The sequence below is a fragment of the Setaria italica genome, chromosome II, assembly GCF_000263155.2.
Source record: "Setaria italica strain Yugu1 chromosome II, Setaria_italica_v2.0, whole genome shotgun sequence".
Lineage (NCBI taxonomy): Eukaryota > Viridiplantae > Streptophyta > Magnoliopsida > Poales > Poaceae > Setaria > Setaria italica.
Genome location: NC_028451.1, coordinates 7161077 through 7185826, shown reverse-complemented (window position 1 = coordinate 7185826; position 24750 = coordinate 7161077). Strand labels below are relative to the sequence as shown.

Below are 24750 nucleotides of genomic sequence, written 5' to 3'. Positions count from 1 at the left end.
TGTTGTCCGAAACTGCACGGTCTTCTATTACTTACAGCAAGACTTACAGGAAAGCATCATTATCATGCATGTCGTATATATTCTCTCTTTCATTGCACAAAACAAAAAAAAAAATGTTTCTCGTGTTTATGTAGCGTCTTTGCCTCTTTGGCGACGTGCCAGGAGGACCTGCTAGCGTATATATATCCACAAAACTTGTCTTTTGATACTGCCTGCTTCCTCCTACACGGTGGCGCTGGCCGGCACAATCCCGACGGCGCCGAGGATCTTGTCGTCGAGGTCGAAGGCCATGTCCTTGTCGCCGCGGCCGCTGGCGGCGTACTCGGCGTACCGCTCCTTGAGGTCCTCCGGCAGGTTCGTCGTGCTCGCCCACCCCAGCGCCTCCTTCGCCGCCCGGGGCTCCGCGTAGAAATGCTGCCAATTTGGAATTCAAACGACGCCATGAGCATTTTTTGTCTCCCAATGGTAAAAGGAAAAATCCTTCGGATTCACAGCTCCCCTATATATACCATGTTGCGGAAGGGGAAGGCCTTCTTGGCGTCGACGCCGACGGCGGCGGGGTCGTAGTGCACGATCTCCACGGCGGCGCCGGCCGCGGCCGCGCACAGCCTCGCCATGCCGTCGAGCGTGACGGCGCGGTCGGAGACGCAGTTGAAGATCTTGCCGGCCGCCGCGCCGGGGTTCTCGACGGCGAGCGCCAGCATGCTGGAGAGGTCCCGGACGTGCGCAATGTTGGTCAGCTGCATCCCGTTGCCCGGGATCGGCACCGGCCGGCCCCGCACGATCCCTGCATCACATCATATGCCGGTGCTGAGGATGGAGGTCACCGTCGACTCGTCGTCGCCGGAGAAGAGAACAGAAGAGGCAAATGCGCCAGTTCTTACTGTCGAAGAACCACTCCTCGCAGTCCTTGTTGTTGCCGGAGCCGATCATGTACTGCGGCCGGAACGACGCCCAGCTGCTGAACTGCTCCGCGATGTACTTCTCCACGCCCACGTGCCCCGCGCTCTCCTTCACCGCGTCCTGCGCGCGTCGCCATTGATTGTTGCCAGTCAACCACAAGAAGAAGATGTGACATCGACTCTGCTCATGTGTCACGAGGGACACAAAGCATTACCCCTTCGACGTGCGGCGGCTCGTCGGTCGGCTTGTAGATGCCGGCGCTGCTGATGAACAGGAACTGCCCCACGCCGGACGCCTTCGCCCAGTCCGCCACCGGCCTGCGCCCATCACCGGTCACCACCATTGAGATGTGTCACTGCCATGCCTGCATCGTGAACACCGGAGCGGAAAAGAAGACGAGCGAGACGTATCGTACTTGACGGCGTCGAGGTCCTTGCCGTTGTTGTCGAGCACGACGTCGAACGACGCGCCGCTGACGGCCGCGCCGACGTCCGCCGGGTCACCCCACACCGTCTTCCCGCCAGCTCCCGTCAGTTCCTGCCCATCAAAAGCTCGATTACCAAGAAATCAAGTACAAAATTAACCCCCAAATCATCAGCGCCCAATGCAGCAGGGCATACCGAGAAGCGGGAGAAGGGCGGCTTCTTCATCTTGTCGGAGCCCTCGTCCCCGACGGTGAGCACAGTGACGGCGTGCCCGGCGGCGAGCAGCTCCTTGGCGAAGTAGAAACCGATCACGGCGTGCCCGCCGCTGTTGGTGTTCACGATCAGCACGCTCTTCTTGGCCTCCGCGCGCACGGAGACCGCCGCACGGGCCGCCGGCGCCGCGCGCCGCCTCGCGGCGACCGCACACGGGAACGCGCCGGCGAGGAAGGACGGCAGCGACGCCGACGCGGAGGGGCACGGGGAGGAGACCGAGAGGCGCCGACCCGACGCGAACGCGGTCGCCGTGGTGGCCCCGGCGGCGGCGGAGAGGGCCATTGGTGGCCGGGAGGAGGAGAGATGAGAGAGCGGAGTGATGAGTGGTGGACGCAGGATTAGGGGGATTTAAAGTTTCACAAAAAGGTTTAAAGTTCGGAGCTGCTAGCGCTACATTAATTATTAGCCACCCCGTCTGCACGCGCGAACCATCCCGACGTCGCGAGGTCCCGCGTATATTCGGATTAAATAAGTATCGAATCGAATTTGAATAGCACTATATACCATATTTTAATTTGAATTCGGATACGAATACGAATCATATTCGATATGAATACAAAAATGAATAGTTCGAATTCGGATTTGCATTCGGATACTTACTTGACTTGAAACATAGCGTATAGCGTCATATCGAGTATCAATTTGTTTTATCGATAGTTTTATAGTAGATAAAAAATCATGCTATAACTAGGGAGTAAATTATGAGGATAGCACATACTCCCTCTATCCTGAAAAGGATGCAACTATGGTATGCGTGCCAGTTAAAGTGCTACCCACCGGCCCAGCCCGCTACCCACCGGCCCACCTTCCGAACTCCTCCCTACCACGGCCACTTCCAGTCGGGCCCCGCCCGTCAACGACTCGAGGACCTATTCCCCTTTCTTCCTCCGCCGGCCTCACGTGCGCGGCACGCCGCGATAGCGACGTGTGCCGCGAGCACGATCATCGGGCCTCGGCGACGCTTTTGCGCTAGCGCACGCCGATGGCCGCCACGCCGCTCTCCCCGCATCACTGCCGTCCACCCGCGCGCGCAAACCCTAGCCGCCGCCTACTAATACCCCCGCGTCGGCCGCTCCCTACCCTAGCCGCCCTTGGGGATTTCCCCTGTCCGCCGTCAGTTCGAGAGGAGGAGGAGGTGTCGGGGGAGAAGAAGAAGGACCAGGGAAGGAAGGCCGCCCGCTGGAGCCGCCCATGCACCCAGAACTCCGCCAAGCCAGGGCCCGTACCACGACTCCACTAGCGCCCCGCTCTCTCTACACGACCTCAACCCGCCACCGCGTCACCTCACCACCGCACCACCGCCGTCGCCTTCAAGCCACCAGGTGAACGCCGTGACCCTGTGCCCGAGCGTTGCCCACGCATGCGCCGCCGTGCTGCCATTGTCCACGCTCTGTCCGGCCATCGTGCTATGAGCTCTTTTGCAAGTGCTACACCGCGTCGTCGCTCGGCTGCGACGCCGTGCACCACGGGCTGGCCTGCCGGCACACCCGTGAGTCGCGTCGCCACGCCGCAGCCGGGGCTAGACCTCGAGCCCACGTGCGTGCGCAAGCCTAAGCCATAACCGCTAGCCCGGTGACCCTTGCGAGTGCGCTCCGCGCGCCACCGCCGCTCCATTGCTGTCGCTCACTACGGCCAAGGCCCAACCTTGACCCGCGAGCACGCCCTGCCGCCGCACCGAGCCAAAGGCTGAGCCTTTTTACCTCCTAGAACCGCCACCATGTTACCAAGGACCACACCACCGTCAAACGCCGCCGGTCGCCCGCTAACCCGCCACTACAAAATACCCTCGAGGCATTTCACCGAACACTCTGTGCGCGCGCCCAAAACCCCAACCGGAGGCAGCCACACCGTGGGCCACACATTGACGTGGCCACAAGGGCCGCAAAGGATCCACCGTGCCAACCGACCGGAAGGCAGCTACGTCAGCGCAACGCAAGCAGCCACGTAGACTTAAGCACCAGCCTATAGCCACCTTAGAGCCAGCCTAAAGAACGCACGTGGCAGTTGAGTCAGCCGCCACGTAGCTAACACGTAGGCGCCACCTAATGTTAACAGCTAGCCTATAGCCAACCTAAAGCTAACTTGTAGATAACCTATAGCTAGCGGGGTGCCATGTCAGCACGTGGGATCCACTGACCCGTGGACTCGTTGACCGGTCAACCTTTGATCGTTGACTGTTGATCGAGTCAACGCTGACATCATCCGAGTCCACTGATGATGTCAGTAAGACACGTGCTCTAGTGCTGCCACGTGTCACACCTGTGATTTTTCTTATTTCCGCAAATTACTTGAAAATCCAAAAATTGATTTCAACTTCAAAAATTCATAACTAATTCATCTTAACTTCAAAAATTATGAAACCAGTTTCATAATTTTTCTAAAACCATGAAGCATGTGATAGACTAGCCCTTGTTCTTGTTTGGGTCTTCTACGAATCTCTTTTAGATTTTTCTTTGCAAGTAGACCCCCGGTAATTATGATAATTGCGTAATTAGGAGTTGTCGAAGACTCGGAGCTGATCCCGGAGCTGGAGCCGTTCGAGGACCACTACGAGGAGGAAGACTACTTAGGTTCACGCCCATTCGATTTGAATACCCATTAGGCATTGCTAACTAGTATGCTAGCACTTTATTTCTTCGCATGATGATGATAAACCATGCATAGCCTACTTTATGCCTTGAATCCTTGTTCGACCTACTACAATGCTACTTTTATATTCTATGTGCAATGCTTGCATGTGTATGGAATATTGTGATTAGGATTCTTGGCGTGCGTGGGATTAAAACCGGCAAGAGAAGGTTTGGGATACTTGACGGGGGTGAGCTTTACACAACCCAATCTTTTGATTGGGGGCTTGGGATCCATTCTCGGACGTTCCCTGTTTGGTACTTGTTGCGAGTACATGGTTGAGGAGCATAGGATTTGGGGGTTATACCTGTTATGGGTGCCGTTACGGACCACGCTGTGGAGTCGCTTTTGGGAGTTAGGAGCTCGCCCCGTCTGAAACCTAGTGGGTCGCCATGCTTCACGGGAATATATTAAATGTGCATGCCACTCTCCGAATTATGGGTCTAGGCCCAGGTCAAGACTGGCAAGTGTGGTACCATACCTACCGTAGGATGGAGTATCAGTGCAGGGGGAGTGGTGCTGACCTTTTGCCCCCAATTGGCCCCGGTGGGAGTGCTTCACAGTTCCAGGGTGGTCCACTGCGGGGGATCGCATTCGAGCCCAGTTGTAGGATGGTATCATAACTCCCAGGTTCTTCGCTCGGTAGGGTGACGTTCCTTCGGTCGACGGACCGTTTGGGCTCACTCCAAGATGGGTCCAGGTGTACACACTCTAAGAGTTAAAACTATACGTATAGCCACGTCCTCGGTCATGGACAACCTTGTGTCATGACATCTCTCCATTATTTTGGAATATCTCTACCTGCCCCTTAGAGCTACTTGTGAGTCGTGAGCCGCAATTGCAGTCGGGAAGAGGGAAGTTGCTCCCTTTCCCTTTAGGATCCGGCTGTAGTTGTTGAGAGGCGAAGAGAGGGAGTCTTTGCCTCAATCCTAGTATGAAGTTAGGACGTTGGTGATAGGGACCCTGCCGAGGCAGGCGTGCCCGATGTGATGAGAGATTGGGATGATGGATATGGAGATTTATGTCTTTATACTTGCTGATGCTTAGGAAACCCGAGCCAAATCCTTGCCTATTTTTCGACCCCTAGTATATATTAGGCCACTTAAAGCTTGCATACGGATGGTGACGTGAACCTGTCCCAATCCTTGGGGGCAGCTCGTGAGTTTGCAGGATACGAGTCCGACTTCGACAACAACTACGATGGTTGGTACAACTAAGGGTTGATTGATACGCTCAAGAATGCCTGTGGAGATAATCATGAAGATGGAGGCGCTTCCAGAAGCCAGCTACCACCGTATTGGTTTTATTCGTATCGTTTAGCCCAAGGGGCATGTACCAGATCGTACTCTCATATTTTGGGATGTAACAAAAATTTTGTACTGTTATCATTGTATGGATGTAATATTATGCTGAAATGAGTTCTATACGTGATAGCTACTGATCCAGGAATTATCATGAGGATACAGGGAGTCGGATTCTCCTCACGGAAATCCGGTTTGTTTCCGAAGGACAGGGAAGCAAGGGTGGGAGGAGGGGAATGGATAAGCATATGTTATTTTATCCTTGCTTGTCCGATTTGTTACTGCTGCTGATAGATGTGGATCGGATTAGGTGCAGTCAAGTAGTGTCTGATTTTATTAATACATCGGACGCCTAAAGCATAGCATTACTGTTTCATAAAAATGACGTTAAGGGCACCTGTTCCATTTTAGCTCAAATTGTGAGAGTATATGAAAGGTTCACGTGCATGTCAGGTATAATTATCACTTCTATTTAAACATATCATGGAAGCAAATTCTAATTCTAATAATATCTAAATATGATTAAAAAATTCTATAAACCTGTCATTTTATTAGTGCACCACTTTGACATTAAAAATTCAATATATTTTAAAAATTGGAGTATACATTATTCGCAGATGTATACTTTACTTATAGCGTTATATATAACTCAAGTCGAACTTTTAGGTTGTAGTAACTTACCAAAAAATTATCATATATATCCTAATATAATCTAATATAATTTTTACATGGATAAGACGACTTATATATTCTTGTGTAGGAGTTTCAAAAGATCTTGAAATAAAGTACCTGTATTTAAAAATTTTGAAACCAAAAGGAGAAAATGTAAATAAAATTGTGCTTGCGGGCTTTGACGATAACCTGCCAGCACAGAAGCTCTCCACCCCCGATACAAATCAGTGAAAAGTTTCGCGGTGGGTTCCACAGACTGAAAATTAGCACCAGGAAGCGCGCGGAATTGGAAAAAAAAAATGAGGCGTGCATACGCAACAGCCAACACCAGGTCCGGCGCTCACTGTTAATCTACTTCCTGTCTCTATCTCATCCTCCTCACATCTCTCTCGTCGTTTCCTCTCCCTCCCCCTTATCTGGGTCTGTTCGCTTCAGCTTATAAGCCGGCTGAAAAGTTGAAACGGCTGATTTGTTGTGAGAGGAAAACACTGTTTGTTGGCTGATAAGCCGGCTGAATAAGCTGAAGCGAATTGGCTCTCTGTTTCTCTCTTTGCACATATCTCCTCCCACACCTGACGACACTTCTTTTTATTACTACTATGCAAAAATTAGTGGTGGCGGGTGATACGAGGAGGCGCCAACGCAATTCCAGCACAAATTTGCCATGTGCGCCGGCACAAGTATGCTGACGGGTGTCCAAATTTCTCAGTACAAATAATGTTTCGACCGCCGTTGCAATTGTTTTGGGCGTAGTGTGCCCTGCCTCGCGCAGTCGCCACGGTTGAGAGCGTATGTTCCGTCACGGGACTACTACCTATCCTGATCTAGAAACTTTGGAAGAGCAGGAACACACCATGATCTTGGATGGCGATGCTTGTCTCACCCCCTTCACGCCGTGACGGTGGATCTTTAACTTTAAGCTCACCGCACAATTCTCTCCTCTCTTCTTTTCCATACTTAGGGGATGTTTGGAAACACCGTGCTAAACTTTAGCATCTGTCACATCAGATATTTGGATACTAATTAGAAGTATTAAACATAGTCTAATTATAAAACTAATTGCACAGATGGAGTCTAATTCGCGAGACGAATCTATTAAGCCTAATTAGTCCATGATTTGACAATGTGGTGCTACAGTACTATTTGCTAATGATGGATTATCCACCGTCACGGCGTGAAGCGCGAATTAGACTCCATCTGTGCAATTAGTTTTGTAATTAGCTCATATTTAGTCCTTCTAATTAGCATCCGAATATCCGATATGACCCTGCTAAAGTTTAGCATCTCGTATCCAAACACCCCCTCAGTTTTCACGACCACGAGTCGCTGGGCCCCGAACGCACGAGTCAGTGTGGACAAGTTGCTTCCGTCCGAAGAAACAAAGGAAACGACCCCTTTTCTTTTCTGGTAGGTTCCACAATGCTCTGGTCCGGTGCAGTGACATCCTCTGCTGGCACTTGTCTCGAAGCAGAGGCATGATCCACTTTGGTTTGGCTGCATCATTTGCTTGGGTCCATTAATTGTTGCAAAGCTTGATCGTTCCGTAGGACTGGAACTGTGAAAGGTTGCGCAGCCGACAATGGCCTCGTTTCCTCGTCTGTCCTCTCTGCGAGGATCATGGGCAACACAGCGACCGACACCACATTGGTTAAACACACAGTGGGACGTGAGAAAGTAACATCGAACGCATAGCGATCGGAGAAAGCTATATTACACTCCAGTGGTTTTTCCTAGGCTCTCACACTTGAAGTTTTTTTTGGCGAAACGACAAACACCACGTCTATTTTCTTCTTCCCCTCCGGCAATAGCACCGATAAGCCTTTAGGGTTAGGTCTCGAGGTTTGGAGGTTGGGATTGCCTGTAGCCTCTGGACCTAGAAGGAGGTTCGGGATGGCTCACTGGCCATTGGTGGTGGGTGGCGGTTGAGACGGCGGTGGTGGAGGCGGTGAGGTGCTGCTGGAGCTTGGTGGCGGGGGATCCTCGGTTGGGCGGTGGAGGCAACAGGAGCGTGGAGCTTCAATATATTTGCGTTGGCAGTGGAATCGAGCGGGCAGCCCGATCGTAGCGCGGGAGAGACTCAAAAAAGAAGACACGAGAAGGGGAGCAATGCTGAAAGTGGGCGCGGTGGTGGAAAGTGGTGTCTGCGGTGCCGGGTGCCACTGGTGTCGAGCGGGAAGACGAGGGCGGCGGAGTCGAGGACCTTGGTGTCGGGGCTGGTGGACATCGAGTGGATCTGACGGGGAAGAAGATAACCATCGGGAGAAGATGATAAGGAAAGAGAGGAAGATTCCATAAGAAATGTTCAAATTCGATCGACGGCTAGGAATTTCGAGCGTGGAGAGACCCTCCAACACCATCCTTTTTTCATTAATGGAAAGGAAAATCCTGTTTGGTAGAGTTACATCTAATTCAGATTCTCTATGGGAGCTGATTCTATGAGAGAAGTGATTCTGTGGCTGAAAGTGATTTTCTAGCACAAACTCTTAAAATTAGGATGGAAAATCATTTCATAGAATAAGGAGAAACTACTTTTTTAGCTTTTCAGCTCCCAGCCGTTTAGTTCATTTAAGAGAATCAATCGACAGAATCAATAGAAAATCACTTTTCTTTAAAAAAATATTGTTTGGCAGAGCTTCCGCTGAATTCGAACCTAGGATCATCTCTAGGAGTTTGTGCTATGAAGCCGCGCCCTGCTACAGGAAGACAGTCTGATGCACCCGAGCTCGACGACACCTTTGGCGCGTGTGAGCGCGTTCCGAAGATCTCAGCGAGTGGTCAGGGCCAAGGACGATTGCCGCCGTGGACCTCCACGAAGCTGATCCGGCGACGGCGACACGGCCGCGAGGCAGGGGAGAGTCCTTTTCCTTTTGGCGCACCCCCGCTTTATTCCAAAGCAGAAAAGCATCCACCCGTCGACTCCCAAAAAAGCCCCCCGTCGAATCGAAACCATATTCTCTCGCCCATCACCCGCACGACCTCGCCACGACGACGCCGCCGCAAACCCCCCGCACCAAGCAAACCCAAACCACACACGCACAGCGGAAGCCGAGCGAGCCACCACACCACTGCGCGCCAAGCGGCGATCGGAGGCGATGGGGTGCGGCCCGTCCAAGGAGGACGCGGAGGGCGGCGCGGCGTCGCGGTGCCGGGAGCGGAAGCACCTGCTGCGGGCGGCCGTGCAGGCGCGCCACGCGCTGGCGGGGGCGCACGCGGGCCACGCCGCCGCGCTCCGGAACGTCGGCGCCGCGCTCTCCGACTACGCCGCGGGGGAGGCCGACCGCCACGACGCCGCCGTCGTGCCGCGCTCCGCCTCCGCCGCCGCCGCGCTGGGAGCCGCCGCCCACCCGGGGGCCGCCGCCGCCCCGGCGGCGCTCAAGGCGCTCCCACCGCCCCCGCTCGACGCCGTGCTCCCGCCGCCGCCGCCGCCGCTGCCCCCGGGCGCCGAGGACGCCGCGGCGCCGCTGCAGCGGTCCATGAGCGCGCCCGACATCCCGCTCCAGCCGAACATCCGGAAGGCCCGCTCCGGGGAGGCGCCCATCATGGAGGAGGAGGAAGGCGAGGGCGAGGGCGGGGACGACGACGCGCCGCGCCGCCGCCGGGGGGAGGACGACCCGCAGCTCCAGCCCCCGCCTCCCCCGCCGCCCGCGAACGCGCCCCCGCCCTCGCGCTCCCCGCCTCCCGTGCCCGACCGCAAGCCCGCGCCGCAGGAGGGGGATTCGTTCACCCAGTACATCTTCGGCCCCAGCGACGCCGTGCCCGTGCCGCGGCCCACGCTGGACCCCGGCGCCGAGACGTCGTGGGCGGCGGAGCGGAGGGACCCCGCGCCGCCTCCGCCTCCGCCCGAGACCGACGAACAGCCTCCGCTGCCACCGGAGACGGTGGCCGAGGGCAAGAAGCTGGCGGTGGAGCCCGTGGCGCGCCGGGCGGCGAAGGCGTCGAGGAAGGCGGAGGGCAAGAAGGCCAGGATCGCCATGGTGGCGCCGCAGCCGGTGAGGCTGGGCGATGTCCTGCGCAAGCTCGACGAGCACTTCCTCAAGGCGTCCGAGGGCGCGCACGAGGTGTCCAAGATGCTCGAGGCCGCACGGATGCACTACCATTCCAACTTCGCGGACACGCGAGGTACCTTCCATGCCTGCTCTGCTCCCAATCCCATCCTCTGAGCTAGAGTTCGATTCTAATCCGTATCGATTATATCAAAGAGAATCTTTTTTTATTCTTTCATGGATGAAAATGCTTACGGAACATTGCATCACACTCGTACATAAATAAACTTCAGAGCGCCATAGACAAGATTGTAGGGAGACGTGCAAGATAGATAGCCAATGTTTTGCTTGACACTTATGGGAGAGGTTGAACACTTGAACTGTTCCACATGATAGACTAAGACTTTGAGGGCCTTACTTGATTGCACTGTTAACTGCTGAAATGGGTTGGTTGCTTTGCTAATTATTGTAAAGGGATGATATTCTAGCTCTATTATGTGTTTGTTGAGGGGGGATGCTGTGTTTTTAAGGGAATGTGGCTCAGAGAGGCACAGGGGAATGTTTATTTATTTGTAATTCTTTTTGGGGATCGAGGTGGGGTTGGGGGATACACTACGTGGTGATTGCCTTCACTCCATGATTTATTTTAAAGTTCAGTTGAGCAGTCTCTATCTTGCTTATATTTGAGGGGTTGATTGACTGATACAACTCAAGTTGGTATATATGTGCAGTAGTCTAGGGATGGCATATCTAGTCGAGTTCCTTCGGTTGTTAACAGCAGGATCCTGTGTCTTATTAGGATTTGTGGACCATTCTGCAAGAGTGATGCAAGTCATCACTTGGAATCGCTCATTTAAAGGGATCCCTCAACCGGAAAATGTGAAGAATGAGTTGGATGATGATGAATGGGAAACACATGCTACCGTACTTGATAAGTTACTTGCATGGGAGAAAAAATTATGCCATGAAGTGAAGGTAAAATATTTCTATCTTGTTCATCACTAGTTTAAAACATAACTGTTTCAACCACTCATTCTGTTAGAAGCATAGCATTTTTCAATGTGTTCTCTGCCGCAACAAAAAAAAAGGATGATTCAAATTGCTGTTTATTTGTTTATCGTAAACTGTCTCTTCAGTTTTATTTGCATCAATAGCCAGAACCATGCATACTTGTCATTTAATTGTTGCAAAAATTACTCCAGATGTCACTAATCTCTCAGTTATTTTACCTCAGATAATTTTTTCCCACCTTCTCACTATTATCTCCTCAACTGGTCCACGAACATTGTAGCCATATTATTGTTAGGTTAGGGACCTTTGTACAACTGGCATTATCATTTCCTGCCCATATGATGGACCCCAGAATGTGAAACCATCCTTGTTCTTCATTGTTTTATTAACCTGTTTTGTTCTTACATCTGAGGGTGCATATTTTCTATTGGTACAGGAGTTCGAGGTTATTAAAGTGACATATCAACGGAAGCTAGCTGTTCTGAACAGAAAGAAGCAACGTGGTGTCAGTTCTTCATCAATCGAGAAGACCAAGTCCATTGTTAGTCACTTGCACACAAAATATATTGTTGACTCACAAACAATAGAGTCAACAGTCGCAGAAATTAACCGCCTAAGAGATCAGCAGCTTTACCCAAAACTCCTTGAACTAGTGAAGGGGTAAGCTCTTTTAATTTTTAAGTACCAACCACCAACCTCTATTGTTCCATTTATTATACGGTTTGCCTGTGGCTAGCATCTCATTATTTTAGTTCTTGACATGTAGGACCTTAAGTTCTTTTTTTTTGGTCGATTGTGGCAAGTCATTCCCTATTATGGAAAGATGTTCCTTTACATAAATAACTATCAGAAGAAATATTATATAGCCTTCATAGTGTACCATCCACACATTTTCTCAGCCAGATGAATAAGTGAATGTTGAACTTCTGCATACTGCAAGTAACGAATTAAGTTTTCACACTGACAGGTTGTCGCACATGTGGGATATTATGTACGCTCACCACAAAGCACAGCTTAGGATCATCACAGAGCTCAAATCATCTGATATCATGGTTGCTGCACGGGAAACAAGTGAGCAACACCATGAGCGGACTGTGCAGTTGTGGAGCATTGTTCAGGAGTGGCACGCGCAGTTTGACAAGTTCATGACATACCAGAAGGAGTACGTAGGAAGCCTCTACAGCTGGATCAAGCTAAATGTAATTCCCATCGATGCGGACCTGAAGCCAAACTCCTCGCAGCCACATGAGACTACACCTCCAATCAAGAGGCTGCTGCATGCTTGGCATGATATCCTTGAGAAGCTCCCAGATAATGATGCAAAGAAGGCCATACACACGTTTGCGGAGGTGGTGCACACGATCCTAGTTCAGCAGGAGGATGAGCTGAAGCTGAGGATAAAAATCGAAGAGACCAGGAGGGACCTTGAGAAGAAGAGAAGGCAATTCGATGACTGGGCGCAGAAAAATTGGGACAGAGGAGCAAGTATTCCTGATGGCAACAATCCTGGGCGTGCTGACCCAGCTGGGGAACGGAAAGCCGTGGTGGATAGGGTGGAGAATGCACTGAAGGACCTGGAAGATCAGTACAAGACCCAATGCAAGGTGGTCAGGGATAAGTCCCTCAATCTCCTGCGGTCGAACCTGCCAGAGCTGTTCCGCGCTGTGTCGGATTTCTCCCTCCAGTCAGCTGGGTATTTCAAGGGCTTGTGGTCGATCGCGCAAACGAATGACCAGCTGGATGACTAAGTTGCGGGTGCGTGTATATTTCGCTGTGGTGACTTATGTATGTATGTGTTGAGTGTTGATAGCTTGATCTGTTTTTATATGTCTGTCAGTTTTGAGTTGCAGTTTTTTTTTTATGGAGTCAATTTTGAGTTGCAGTTGTGCATAAAGGTGAAAGGGTGACTGGCTCTGGTTCTTTTGGAGCTATGGCTCTTGTATTGCACAATGTAGGTATAGAGCTCTGTATAATGTTGGAAAAAGCGATTACAATTTTGCTTTTTGAATATCACGGTTTAAATCCTGATATTTTGCAGCAATAGAAGCATCACGGTTGTTTTTTTTTTGTTTTTATAATCCTTATTGTTTATTCCGAGTTTGAATATTCGATGACACTACTAGTATGCTGCCCGGTTTGGTGTTTTTGATGACTTGGTCATTTTACTCACACGAGGGCAAAGTGCACATCTTGCATTACAGGTTAACCTGAAGCAAGAACACCCTTTATATATCTGGCCACTTGTTGGAGGTTTTTTTTGGGTTGTCGAAATATAGTATAAATATAAAATCAACATTCATATGAATTTGCGAATGTGGTGTGGACCAGGCTTAACTTACTATGCTATAATCTTAACTTACCGTGCAGTGCAAAAAAATCATCAGTGCCGATGGATTAGCACAAACAAATTTACCCGCGTCGATTGTCATCCCATTACTTTGTGTAGCACGATCCCGGAGGGCCTCACCTCATTCTTGGTTGACACTTGTGACTTGACCAATGCAGCCATCACATGGGGAGCCAAAGTCCATCATGTGACTGCCTGCCCAAATAAAGAATGTAAGGAGATGTTTAGGACAAATTTTGATCAAGAATTATTCTATTAATATTTATTTTTATATGATTCAAAAGTACTTTTGAATATGGATCTAATGACGAAAGGCAATTATTTTTTCCGTATGCACCAGAGTACCAGACTAATTCTAAAAATCATTTGAGCATGCCAGGATTACCAACCGCGCAGGACAAATGCCAACACAACGACCAGCAAGCACCAAATTAGTGCCAAAATCGCCAATCATGCAGCCGAGTAAACGTCACCTCAGACCTTACGCGGCCAATTTTCTTTATCGAATTTCTTTTGATTTAATTCCAATTCATTTCCACCCCCTCGTCGTCGCCTCCTCGTTCTCCAGGCTTTTGCCAGCTCGATCCACCAAGCCCAACAAACAAGTCGCGGACTCGCAGCCGCCAACCACCCGATGCCCACGCCGTGAGGCGCGCCGCCGCAGCCGCCGTTACTATGACCTCGCCGCCGGCCTCCACCTCCTGGTTCTCCGGCCTCGCGCGCGCCTCCTCCTCCGCCTCCTCCATGGCCGGCGGCGTCGCCTCCGCCCCGGCCTCCTCCGCCTCCCTCCCCGACGCGCCCGCCGCCGCCTCCAGGTCCGTGGTCGCCGCCGGCGTCGGCGCGGGCGCCGGAGTGGTCAAGCGGAAGCAGCTCCGTGGGGCGCTGTTCAAGTACGGGCCCAAGTCCGCGCAGGTAAACGGGCACTCCCCTCCTCCCCGCGATCTGGAGGTCGTTGGTTCGTTCGCCGCTGGGATTCTAGAAAGTTCTGGAAGTGGAGTTTTTTTTTTTCACCTGGCGAAGTTCTGGAATCCTGGATGCGCCTCGTGGCAGCATTCCGCCATTGCTTTCGCCGAGTGTTGTAGGAGCTGCTAGACGGGAGTCGTGCGGGGAAATCCCGTGGCTGGGATTGTTCTCGAAGCTTCCAGAAGGCCACCGCGCGACGCCACGGCCTTTGGAAGGGGGCTAGTCTTTTGCGACACTCGAGATGCGGGATCTCCCTTTTTAGTGGCAGGGTTCTGCTTTTTTAGCGAGTGGGACTCTACTCTACGTTTTCTCACGCATGTTTAAAATGTGATGGCTGCTTAGATTCCTGTAGAATAAAAGAAACTTCTATGATGTGCAACAACTCGCAAATGGTGGCGAATTTGCTTTTACTCAGCTGGCTAGGCAATTTGTTGTTTGGATTTGGGGGTAATTCTCCTTTGCTGATGTTACACGGTTATGCCCTTTTGGTTGCTTGTCATGTAGTTACTGTACCATTTCGTGTGGAGGAAAGGCTACTTAATATACAATGCTGACCCTTTTGGCATGTGGTCCTTGCGTGTAGGTGTTTTTGTGGTTTGCTTACCCCATATCTTAAGACCTTTTGCTTGTTAGCCTGAAAATTTTGTAGCTGGGCTTAGTTTCCAGTAGATTATGTTATGTTATAGGCTTTCTTGGTACTTCTATTTCTGGTACAAGACTGTATTTCAATTCTTTATTTATTACAGTGAGGGTTTAAATGGGGGTGATCTATCAAATGTTACTGGGTTGGGCAGCTTATTCTGCAGGGAAACATGTTCCTTTTTTTTTATTTGAAGATGTCCATTTGCAGTTTTTGAAAGTTGCGCTACAGATGCCTATGTTTAGTTCTTTTGGGTGCTCTTTAGTTTCTTTGAAATCTGTTGGTTTTTTTAAATGTTTGTATCTGAGCAAACCCCCTGCTATACACAAATTAACTTCTTTTGGATATACTTTTTCTAGCGCTGTGTTATTTAATGTTTTTTTTGGGTGTTATATAATGGCTTTGTAAGCTTTACTCTTCCTCTTTCAGGTAGCATTCAGAACTGGTGATTTTAACCATCAGGTGATCTTCATTGGTGGCCTCACAGATGGACTTTTAGCTACTGAGTAAGTTAAAAAAAAAATCTTTTTTGCCCCTTTGATAGTTGTGTTTTCACTAAATATTGGGCACAATATTTTGACTTAACATCCATACATGGAATTACTGTTGTGATCTGACATTTTTTTGTGCCATGGTTAATTGGGTCCATAAATTAAGACACATGGGAAATTGGTAAAAAAATTGCTCTTGATTGAGAAGTGAAGCATTATATCATGTAAACATATTCTGATTCCTGCATCCCTTCAACCAGTTCTTCGTTTTTATAACAAAATACCAAGTCAACTTGAAATACTGTGGGATTTGGGCTAGTAGCCTTTACACCATTCAAAATAAGTAACAACTTCGCTCATCCAAGTGATGTCACTATCTTATAATTGAAAGTGTGATCATTGTGGTGTTTCACATTTCTTGTGTTCCATCATGATCACCTCTGTTTAGAGTTCAATAGCGATTGATATTATGTTTTTGTAACTACAAATTCTAAGTGCTGTCTATAACTGCCAGGCTTAATTTGTGCCGGTAATGAAGATTTACTGTTAAGTGAATCTGTGTACCTTTTGGATCTTTTTAAGGCCAGGATGCTTGGTCACTCACCTTGCAAAACTGGGCCCATATGAATTATGCCTTGTAAAACCCAAATAAGTTGACTGCGTGAAAACTTAACATTGAATATTCTGGATGCAACATACAGTCGAAGTATTACAGTTTTCTAGCATCACTCAGAACATGTCTCATTAAGCTAATTAAATGGACCTACTAAAAAGCAATAAAAGATTGTGGAAAAAATAATTAGAATCTATAAATGTGAGAGAACCTAAAACCCGATAAATCTTATCACACTTCTATAAATATATATTTTTCTGATGCACACCTTATTTATTTTTGCATTGCAGATTAATATTTAATTTCATTTCACTAGTGCTAACTGATTTTTAAAAACCCTACAGCTACTTGGAACCATTGTCACTTGCATTGGAGGTTGAGAAATGGTCCTTGGTCCAGCCATTGCTTTCTTCATCATACACTGGATATGGAATTTCCAGCTTAGAGCAAGTATGAGCTTTAGTCTGGAAATTAAATAAGCCTTTTACTTTGTATAGATAAGAAGAGGGATTGTAGAATACAAGCATGCACTAATATCTTTGGGGTTGCTATGTTATGTAGCATGATGAAAGAGGATTTGCCATGTTTATGAAATGATTATTTCTATTGAAATTTACTCCATAAATGTATATGGTATTCTACATTTTTCCATAGAGAGCCATGCCCGAATTTCGTTACTGATTATGCGACTCAAAGTTAGCCGACCATGATGTTCTCAATTTTTTTAACCGAAGTCAGCAGGGGAAGCCCCTACCTATTTTTTTATAATTTTTTTTATTCCAGACCCGTTTAATTCGCTCCCACGGGGAGTCGAACCCAAGCCTGCTGGTGCTACTCAGGTGCTTTAACCACTAGGCTAGAGGCCCTTTTGCATGTTCTCAATTTTTTAACATCCTTATTAAACATTTCTTTTTGGCTATAGAAAGCTCTAGGTTTATCTTTATCTCACATCCAGTTACCTTAACTATTGAGCCTTAAGGTCACTTCAATACTGTGTGGAATTAGTTTTAGATATCAAAACTGAAGGTATTTCTTGAAAGGAAATTGCAGTAATCTGTGACTGTTTAAGCGACTGGCTACAGCATAATATTTGAGGTCCATAGGTCTCTTCGAGTTCAAGCAGTTCTGACATGCATTGATTTTGAAACGCTAAGTAATTAGAACATATTCATAAGTTCTCTAGGGCACAGTCTTAATCTAAATCTTGCATGTATGTTGCTTCAACATTCTTACCAGACCAACAGGGTTCTCTTATAAACCTTTATTTTGTAGATCGAGAAAGAATTTACTTTTGGTGCCCTTCCTTTCTTTTGATTAGATAAATCCCAGGATTCCATGGTTGATCTTATTATCTTGACATTCCCTTTCCATGCTATGGAAGCTTTCTTTTGACCTTGTTATTGTTTCCTTTGTAAATTCAGCTTTATATGCTAGCTAGTGTGATTTTCATGAAGTTTTTAAATATACACCTTTTGCTTTACTTAGTGCTTTGGGGTATAATGATATTAATTGATGAAACTTTTTGTCAATAATTATCACCAATGCCCTAAAAAAATATTTGTTTCCTTCGTCTTCTTCTGTTTTCCCCAAGTTCTACTGAATTTTCCGTTTTATTCTGTTTTCCTTTGTCTTCTGCTTTGTTAACTTATTTTATATTTTTCTGGTCTATGCATTGCTCATATATGTTTTCTTACTGAAGGACGCATTGGAACTAGATCAGCTCATCAGTTACTTAATAAATAAAGAAAATTCTGAAGGAGTAATATTGCTTGGTCACAGTACGGGTTGCCAGGTATGCTATTTCTAATATCCTCTACTACTTTACAGCTGTGAAATAAGATAACACTGACTCTTCTACGGTTGCCAGGATATTGTGCATTATATGCGTACAAACTTTGCCTGTTCGAAAGCAGTTTCTGGGGTCATTTTACAGGTATCTCCCTATCTATCTCATGTTCTGAGTGCATGATTAGAGGGGTAAAAAAATATTTAAATTCGTTGTGTGCGAAATTTCTTTGTTGATAAGAACTGTTTATACTTGTTTGAACTAATTTAATATTTTAATGATATCTTTGTGTAACTTCTATGCTAATCTATTCTTCAGGCACCAGTAAGTGACAGGGAGTATAGAGCAACTCTTCCAGAAACAGCTGAAATGATAGACCTGGCAGCCAAAATGATTAGCGAGGGTCGTGGTATGGATTTGATGCCTAGAGAAGCAAACCCAGATGCTCCCATTACTGCCTACAGGTATAGTTTTATGATTGAGTATTTGAGTTACAGGATATAGAGATTTGTAATAAGTCTGTTGGCATTGTTGGTGGTTTCACAAAAGCACTCAATTGTTTCTAATTGTGGTGCCAGTTGTTTGTTGGACACATATTTAGGATTGATAATAGCAAAATCCCACTTGAACTGGCAAAGATTCCCCTAACCAACAAGATTCGACAGTGTATCAACCTTAAACAGACTCTAATGCTATAAGCAGTTTGTTTATCCCTTTTTGTAAAACAAGTTTGTAAAAGAGATGCTGCTTATTAGTCATCTGTGTCCATTAGTGGCAGCAGCACCATATATGCCACTGCAATACCGATAGGTGTTGGTGGTTGGTAGCGGGGCTGCGTCCCCTCTTTAGGTAAATGGGAAGCCCTGGTGATTATCGAAAGCAATACAACTTCCAACTATATTCACTGCGCCCTTCCCCCGATTCTGTGATGGTCTAGTACAGTTAGAGCCCACAAAGCCCCACAAAGCATAATCTGCTACCAGGGACGAAGCCAGGAATTTTACTTGAGGGGTGCCAAAGAGCTTACGTAAATAACAAATGGTGCTAAGTAATGTTTTTTTTTATCTTTTTTACTTGTAAACCTAAAGAGCTATTAGAAGAAATGCACTGGCATGGGTGGAGCCATGGGACCCCTTGGTCCCCCCATTGCCTCCATCCCTGTCTGCTACTCCCTCTGTTTTTTAATATATGACGTTTAGAACAAGCTAATTAGTGTGAACTAATTAACTTGTCCTAAACAATTTATTTAAAAATGCAGTAATATATTTAAAGGAATTGTGTAGACCCGTGGTTCTTAACAACAATATCTTTCAGCTTGGTGTCGAAGTGAAACTATTTGTTGACTCTTTTTTCTGCAATAGGGTCAAAATTTGTCAGCATGTCTCCTAAGATTTGTTTGAAGAAGTTATGATTGCAAAATTAGCAATAAGGAACTAAAAATGTTTTCTCATCTCTGGTATTCTAATGCATACAAGTATATATGTAGGTACCACTCCCTTTGTTCATATATGGGTGACGATGACATGTTCAGTTCAGATCTAAGTGAAGATCAGCTGAGGCAGAGACTTGGTCACATGTCAACCACACAGTGTCAGGTATGTTGTTCTGCTTCAGTTTGTTGGCTTTGTCTCCTAAAACCATCTTGTTGTCCAGGAATGGTTGCAAATAAGAGGCAAATCGTGTTCAGAATTTGCATTTTCATGTTGTCATTTTATAGTTCTGTAGTTCTTTATCAACCTTTAGTTAGGATGGTTGATGTTGATGGCAGTAATCCCTGTCCATGTGTTTAGTTAGTTAGGGTCATTTTCTTTCAGTAGTGTTGTTCACTTTGATTCAGTTAGAGTTAGCCGTTCAGGTGTTTTGGTCAGAGTCAGTTAGAGTCAGTTAGGAAGTCCTAGTCTTCAGGATCAGGGTGCTCTCATCCACAGGACGTGCTCCTGTTTGTTAGGGGCCACTATGGCCAGTAGTAGCCGGCTGTTAAGTCGTGTATTTCCTTCTATAAATAAGAGAGCAATGCAATCAGAAAAGCTGCCTTTGCAACACAAAATTCATGCGTGTGTGTGTTCTGAGTTCCAGTGAGTTGAGAGCTTACAGATGTTAACCAACAGCTTTTGCCATTCATAGTGGCACAAGAAGAAAAACAATGATTGAAAGAACTGTTTATATGCTACTTCCTCCAGTCACAATTAAGTGACACTTCTGACATCGGCAGTCTCCAAAACATAACATATTGACCGCTATAGCAGAAGTATATTATTATAGACTACTCTTGTTACAAATGTACCCTTATCCAAATTCAACAAATGAATAGTAATTTGTAAATTAACCATAATTTGGAACGATTGATTGACTTCTGATGACCCCAAAAAAGTCACTTATTTGTGTCTGGAGGGAGTACACAATTACAAGCTATCTGGCAGCAAAACTAACATTTGGTTAGTATTTGAGATGGTTAAGCTTGCAGTTGGTCGATCGTGCAAATCAAGTGCGGGTATTATTTCTGAACCACATCTTCAATTCTGGAGAATCTGGAAAAAATCTCTAATAATTACTAATAATTGGTCATCTTGAAGAAACTATTTATATTGTAGTAAGAAAAAAATGACTGTTACTCTTTGATTTACACTGTAAATCTTCTGACAAGTTTAGTTTTGGATGTGCTGATCTTCTTGTGCTGTATTTTTTTTTTGTATTTTTAGTATGTCTTTGGTGCATGTAATGACCGCATTACCCGGAAAAAAAAACATATTTGACCTTCCAATTTCATGCGTCATGTTGCATGCTAGGCTACCGCCTAAATTTCCTGTCCAATAGCATCGAAGATCTTTATTGCTTATTGGACATATAGCAATCTCTGCCATCAGTTTTTGCAATAGCAGCTTCGTCCATTCCGATGGACTAGTAACATAAGCTTCTGTGGTACCATGACCAAGGATTTTATCTAGTTTGATTTCTAATTCTCCAACTTCATGTTACTAGTCTCTTGGGACTTTGTTTTGAAGTTTGCCAGCTTGTCAAAGATGGCCATCAAATTGATAAGCTTCAGAAACATTAGTAATGCAAAGAGACTTCCGACAGGTAGTAGTCGAATTAGAAATCATACTAGACCCTTGGTTGTGATGCCTACGATGCTTGCACAGCTGTCCATTGAAGCTGAGACCAGTAGAGCAACATTGAAGTTGTGGATTGCTATGTGTCGACTAATAAATGGAGATCTGCGGGGCTACTGGAACTTATGTTAATTCCACTGTTTCAAAATCCTTACATAGAAGCCACGGAAGTTCAAATTTGATAGAACAAGTATTCTCATGGGGTGCAATTGGTCAAATTGTTTAAACAGTGAAAATCCCTTAAAAAGAATATGTAGAAGTGCTGAAAATTCTGAAAAAAATATCAGCTATAGGTGATATTATGTTCCAGATCCATGCAAAATTTCATGATCAAATTCAGTCTTATTTGTGATTGTAAAAAAGTGCTGAACCTCAGGCGTAATAGTGTGTTTTTTGGTCCCTTTTGTGTTATTGCAACTTAAATTTGTATCTTTTGTTTCTCACAAACCAAATTGAGTTTGCGCATGAGTTTTGCATGGATGTAGAACATATATTTTATGGGTGTATTATGATGGAAGTAATTCGTTGAAATTTGAGCAAGCATGCACTACTAACATTTACATTAAAACATTTCCTGAATGGTCAAATTGCACATTCTAGATTGAAAAGAAGTTTCTTAAAACTGTCTGGTTCAACATACGGCATATATATAGTTGTGTGCTGAATAATTAAATGGAAACTTCATTTTCCTTGGTATAATTTGAGGTGGCAATACAAATTCAATTCTGAATTATGCTTTGGCTCTTGCATTTAATAGCTTTAAGTGTTCTGCAGGTTATTTTTTCAATGGGGGACGAATATGTCCCTGAATATGTTGATAAGGAGGCTCTAGTAGACAGGTAAAAAAACAGAACCTAAATTAATGAATACTAAGGTGATTGACATTGTACTCATGTTATTGCTTCACTGCAGGTTGTGCAGAGCGCTGGGAGGTGCAGAGAAGGTTGAAATAGAGTGGGGAAACCATGCTCTGTCCAATAGAGTCCAAGAGGCAGTTCGGGCCATTGTAGATTTTGTTAAGAGGGAGGGGCCCAAAGGTTGGGATGATCCATGGAGCTAGATATAGCAGTCTTATCTCATTTGTAACTAGTCTATGATTTTCTCCTTATTTTTTTTCTCCAATTGTAACATTTTTCTTTTGCGTTATTGCTGGTCCAATTTTTATTGTAGTGATATGCTGGCTTATTTCTCAGTATACACCGTGTTCAGATATGGTGTATCTGTTTTGTAAATTGCAATGAGTTCCAAATCTTTTTGGTTGCCAAATCAGTATTTGGTGATTACAAGTTCTGTGATATTTCAACATGGAACCGTTGTTTTGATTACAAGTTCTGTGGTCATGCCTACGTTGTTTTGATGCACTTTATAATTCACAAACCAATTTCATTGTTTTGGATTACAAACGTTGTGCAAACTTCATCAGTTATGAAATGCATGTGCCCACTAATTAAAGACTTGTTGAATGGCTGCCTGCTTCAACGAGCTACATATCACCAGTTACCAGGGTTATTTTAGCTGTTTGTTTGATACTCTGTAATGTGATGATAGTTTCACTAACTCGTATCTTCATGCACGTTTTTGGGAGTTCTGTAATGTGATCATGCAGGGTGAGGTATTGGAAGCTTTGCACTGGTCGCATATACACTTGATGCCAGAGCATGAACCGTCTTTATTCCTGGACAAAACAGGTTGGTCAACTGTTCTATGTTCTTTCTTGTATCTTTCTTAAGCTTTTGTGATTTGTGCCATATTGTTTTACTTGACAGTCCATCATTGTCTCTTTATTTGAGGTTCTGTTTAGTCTCTTCATCCTAGATATTCCATCCGGAAAGGCCAAAAAAGTACTATAATTTGGATCTTTGCTCATGCTCTTTTAATGCTACGAAAAAGGTTTATTTGTCCTATTGGGCATAATGGTTTTCCATTAATTATAATGATCAACTTGCATACTTTTGTCCAGGTGCGCCGAAAGTCATGTTCTTTCTTAAACTTTCCGCCGGCAATTACGGTTAAGCATACAATGAATACATTTGCCAGATCTAAAATTCTAACTACAAAGGCTTATTTGTAGTGTGACTCTGTGAGAATAATCTGTCAGGTTGTGGTTCAATTCCGTTGGCCGGTTTATCGTGTTCCAAAGAGGCTATAATCCACATCAAAAGGTGCACATTCATAGGTGTGTAGATGAATATCAGGTGCCGAGATTACTTGAGGGGAGTGTATGACTATGAAGTCAGAAAATAGCGTCTCACATATATTAGATCAACCTAGGAGGAGCTAGGCGATTTTTCATTAAGAAGAATAAATAGTCATCCAAATTTGAACTAGAGGGGACTCCAACCTAGATGGTTAGAGTGCACGACCACACCTCCCATCCTAACCAGTTGAGCTAGGCTCACTTCCTAGAAAATAGCATCTCACACAGATTGATAGAATAAAATCAGGTGTCAACAAAGACTATTCTTGAAAAGTTGAGATTTGAGAAGTACATGGCGATGCAAATATTGTTCCATTATTCTGTATTCAAGGGTGGGAGAATTGTCGTTCTTGATGGACAGAGTGCATCCCACAACTAATAACCTGAGCTACCTAGCTTGCTAGGCTTCAAAATGCTATGGCTCTTGCGCCTAATGCGTGATTAGAGAATCGTAATCACGAGCTACTACAAAAAAGCAGTGCATTTGTGCAAGTTGGTTGACCATGGTGCATGGAGCACATAATCAGGTGGCCGAAATAGGGCACAACATATAACCGAAAAAGAAAGAAACCGTGAGAAAGAAAGGAATGACCACATGATGAGAATATTGCAAGATTAGAGTTAGTTGGAAGAAGAGGAAGTGCAAGAGATAGTGGCAAATACATGCGCCGTTATTCAGACAGTCCTTGCTCACAAATCAAAATTTTAAATTCTCCCACTTGCTCTTTTCCCATTACCTGCTGTTTGAGTAATGGGAATATTGCTTTAGGAATTTCAGGAGTTCTAACTAAGTTGTAGAATTTGAACAGAGGATGTAGATGTAGTTCGCGGTAAGGTTTTGGTGGTTAGGTCATATGTCCATGCTGCCACTCCTAAAATATTTCAGTCATATTCCTGTACTCTTATTTTGTTCCGCTTCTCACTTTTATTACTCAAAATTAAATCAAGAACATTTTTTCTGATACTAAATTTGCTATGAAACACCAAAACAAAATTTGCGTGAAACATAATTTCATGAAAATTCCAAAATGAACTCATAAGTTCAAAATAAACTGTTGTGCCTTAAATTTAATACTGTAATTCTTTCACAAACTGGTTACTTTATAGCTCAACCTTGAGGAGCCAATTTGCTGACATCTGTATGATTACTGACACAGAAAAACTAAAAGCAAAATTATATTGTATATAGCAAGCTGGTTCTTGTTGCGACTGTTTTTGTGATGATTGCTAAGTAATGCTTCACAATCATATAACTTTTAAGATACAAGGCAGTGAGGCACTGGCACTTGAAAGATTCCATGCATGCAGCACTATGCAGTCACTTGACGGATGAAAGTGATGTTGTGAACAGTCAACTAAGGCATACCAAATAAATTGGTCTAAAACTTTTGGAGCACCAGCATAGCT

General features: G+C 45.8%; 3 protein-coding genes and 1 long non-coding RNA gene across 4 annotated transcripts; 2 read left to right on the top strand and 2 right to left on the bottom strand.

Annotated features, from left to right (window-relative positions):
* Nucleotides 1–2: 2 nt before the first annotated feature.
* On the bottom strand, nt 3–1952 carry LOC101763444 (chloroplast stem-loop binding protein of 41 kDa a, chloroplastic). Its single transcript, XM_004955750.4, has 6 exons — nt 1524–1952; nt 1319–1440; nt 1118–1220; nt 885–1023; nt 510–787; nt 3–414 (listed from the first exon to the last, which is right to left on the bottom strand). Exons 1-6 carry the CDS (start codon nt 1881–1883, stop codon nt 223–225), a joined length of 1194 nt encoding a protein of 397 aa, XP_004955807.1. The 5' UTR covers nt 1884–1952; the 3' UTR covers nt 3–222.
* A 7157-nt stretch (nt 1953–9109) lies between these two features.
* LOC101763037 (nitrate regulatory gene2 protein) lies at nt 9110–13226 on the top strand. The gene is made up of 4 exons (XM_004955749.3): nt 9110–10321; nt 10985–11160; nt 11633–11856; nt 12164–13226. The coding sequence occupies exons 1-4, from the start codon at nt 9295–9297 to the stop codon at nt 12942–12944; spliced, it is 2208 nt and encodes a 735-aa protein (XP_004955806.3). The 5' UTR covers nt 9110–9294; the 3' UTR covers nt 12945–13226.
* LOC111256296 lies at nt 13024–15558 on the bottom strand. Its single transcript, XR_002676333.1, has 2 exons — nt 14555–15558; nt 13024–13738 (listed from the first exon to the last, which is right to left on the bottom strand). It is a non-coding gene; the product is annotated as an uncharacterized LOC111256296 (long non-coding RNA).
* On the top strand, nt 14090–22485 carry LOC101762627 (UPF0613 protein PB24D3.06c). The gene is made up of 9 exons (XM_004955748.4): nt 14090–14455; nt 15576–15652; nt 16595–16700; nt 17950–18042; nt 18118–18183; nt 18355–18500; nt 19523–19631; nt 21921–21985; nt 22059–22485. The coding sequence occupies exons 1-9, from the start codon at nt 14219–14221 to the stop codon at nt 22204–22206; spliced, it is 1047 nt and encodes a 348-aa protein (XP_004955805.1). The 5' UTR covers nt 14090–14218; the 3' UTR covers nt 22207–22485.
* Nucleotides 22486–24750: the final 2265 nt, after the last annotated feature.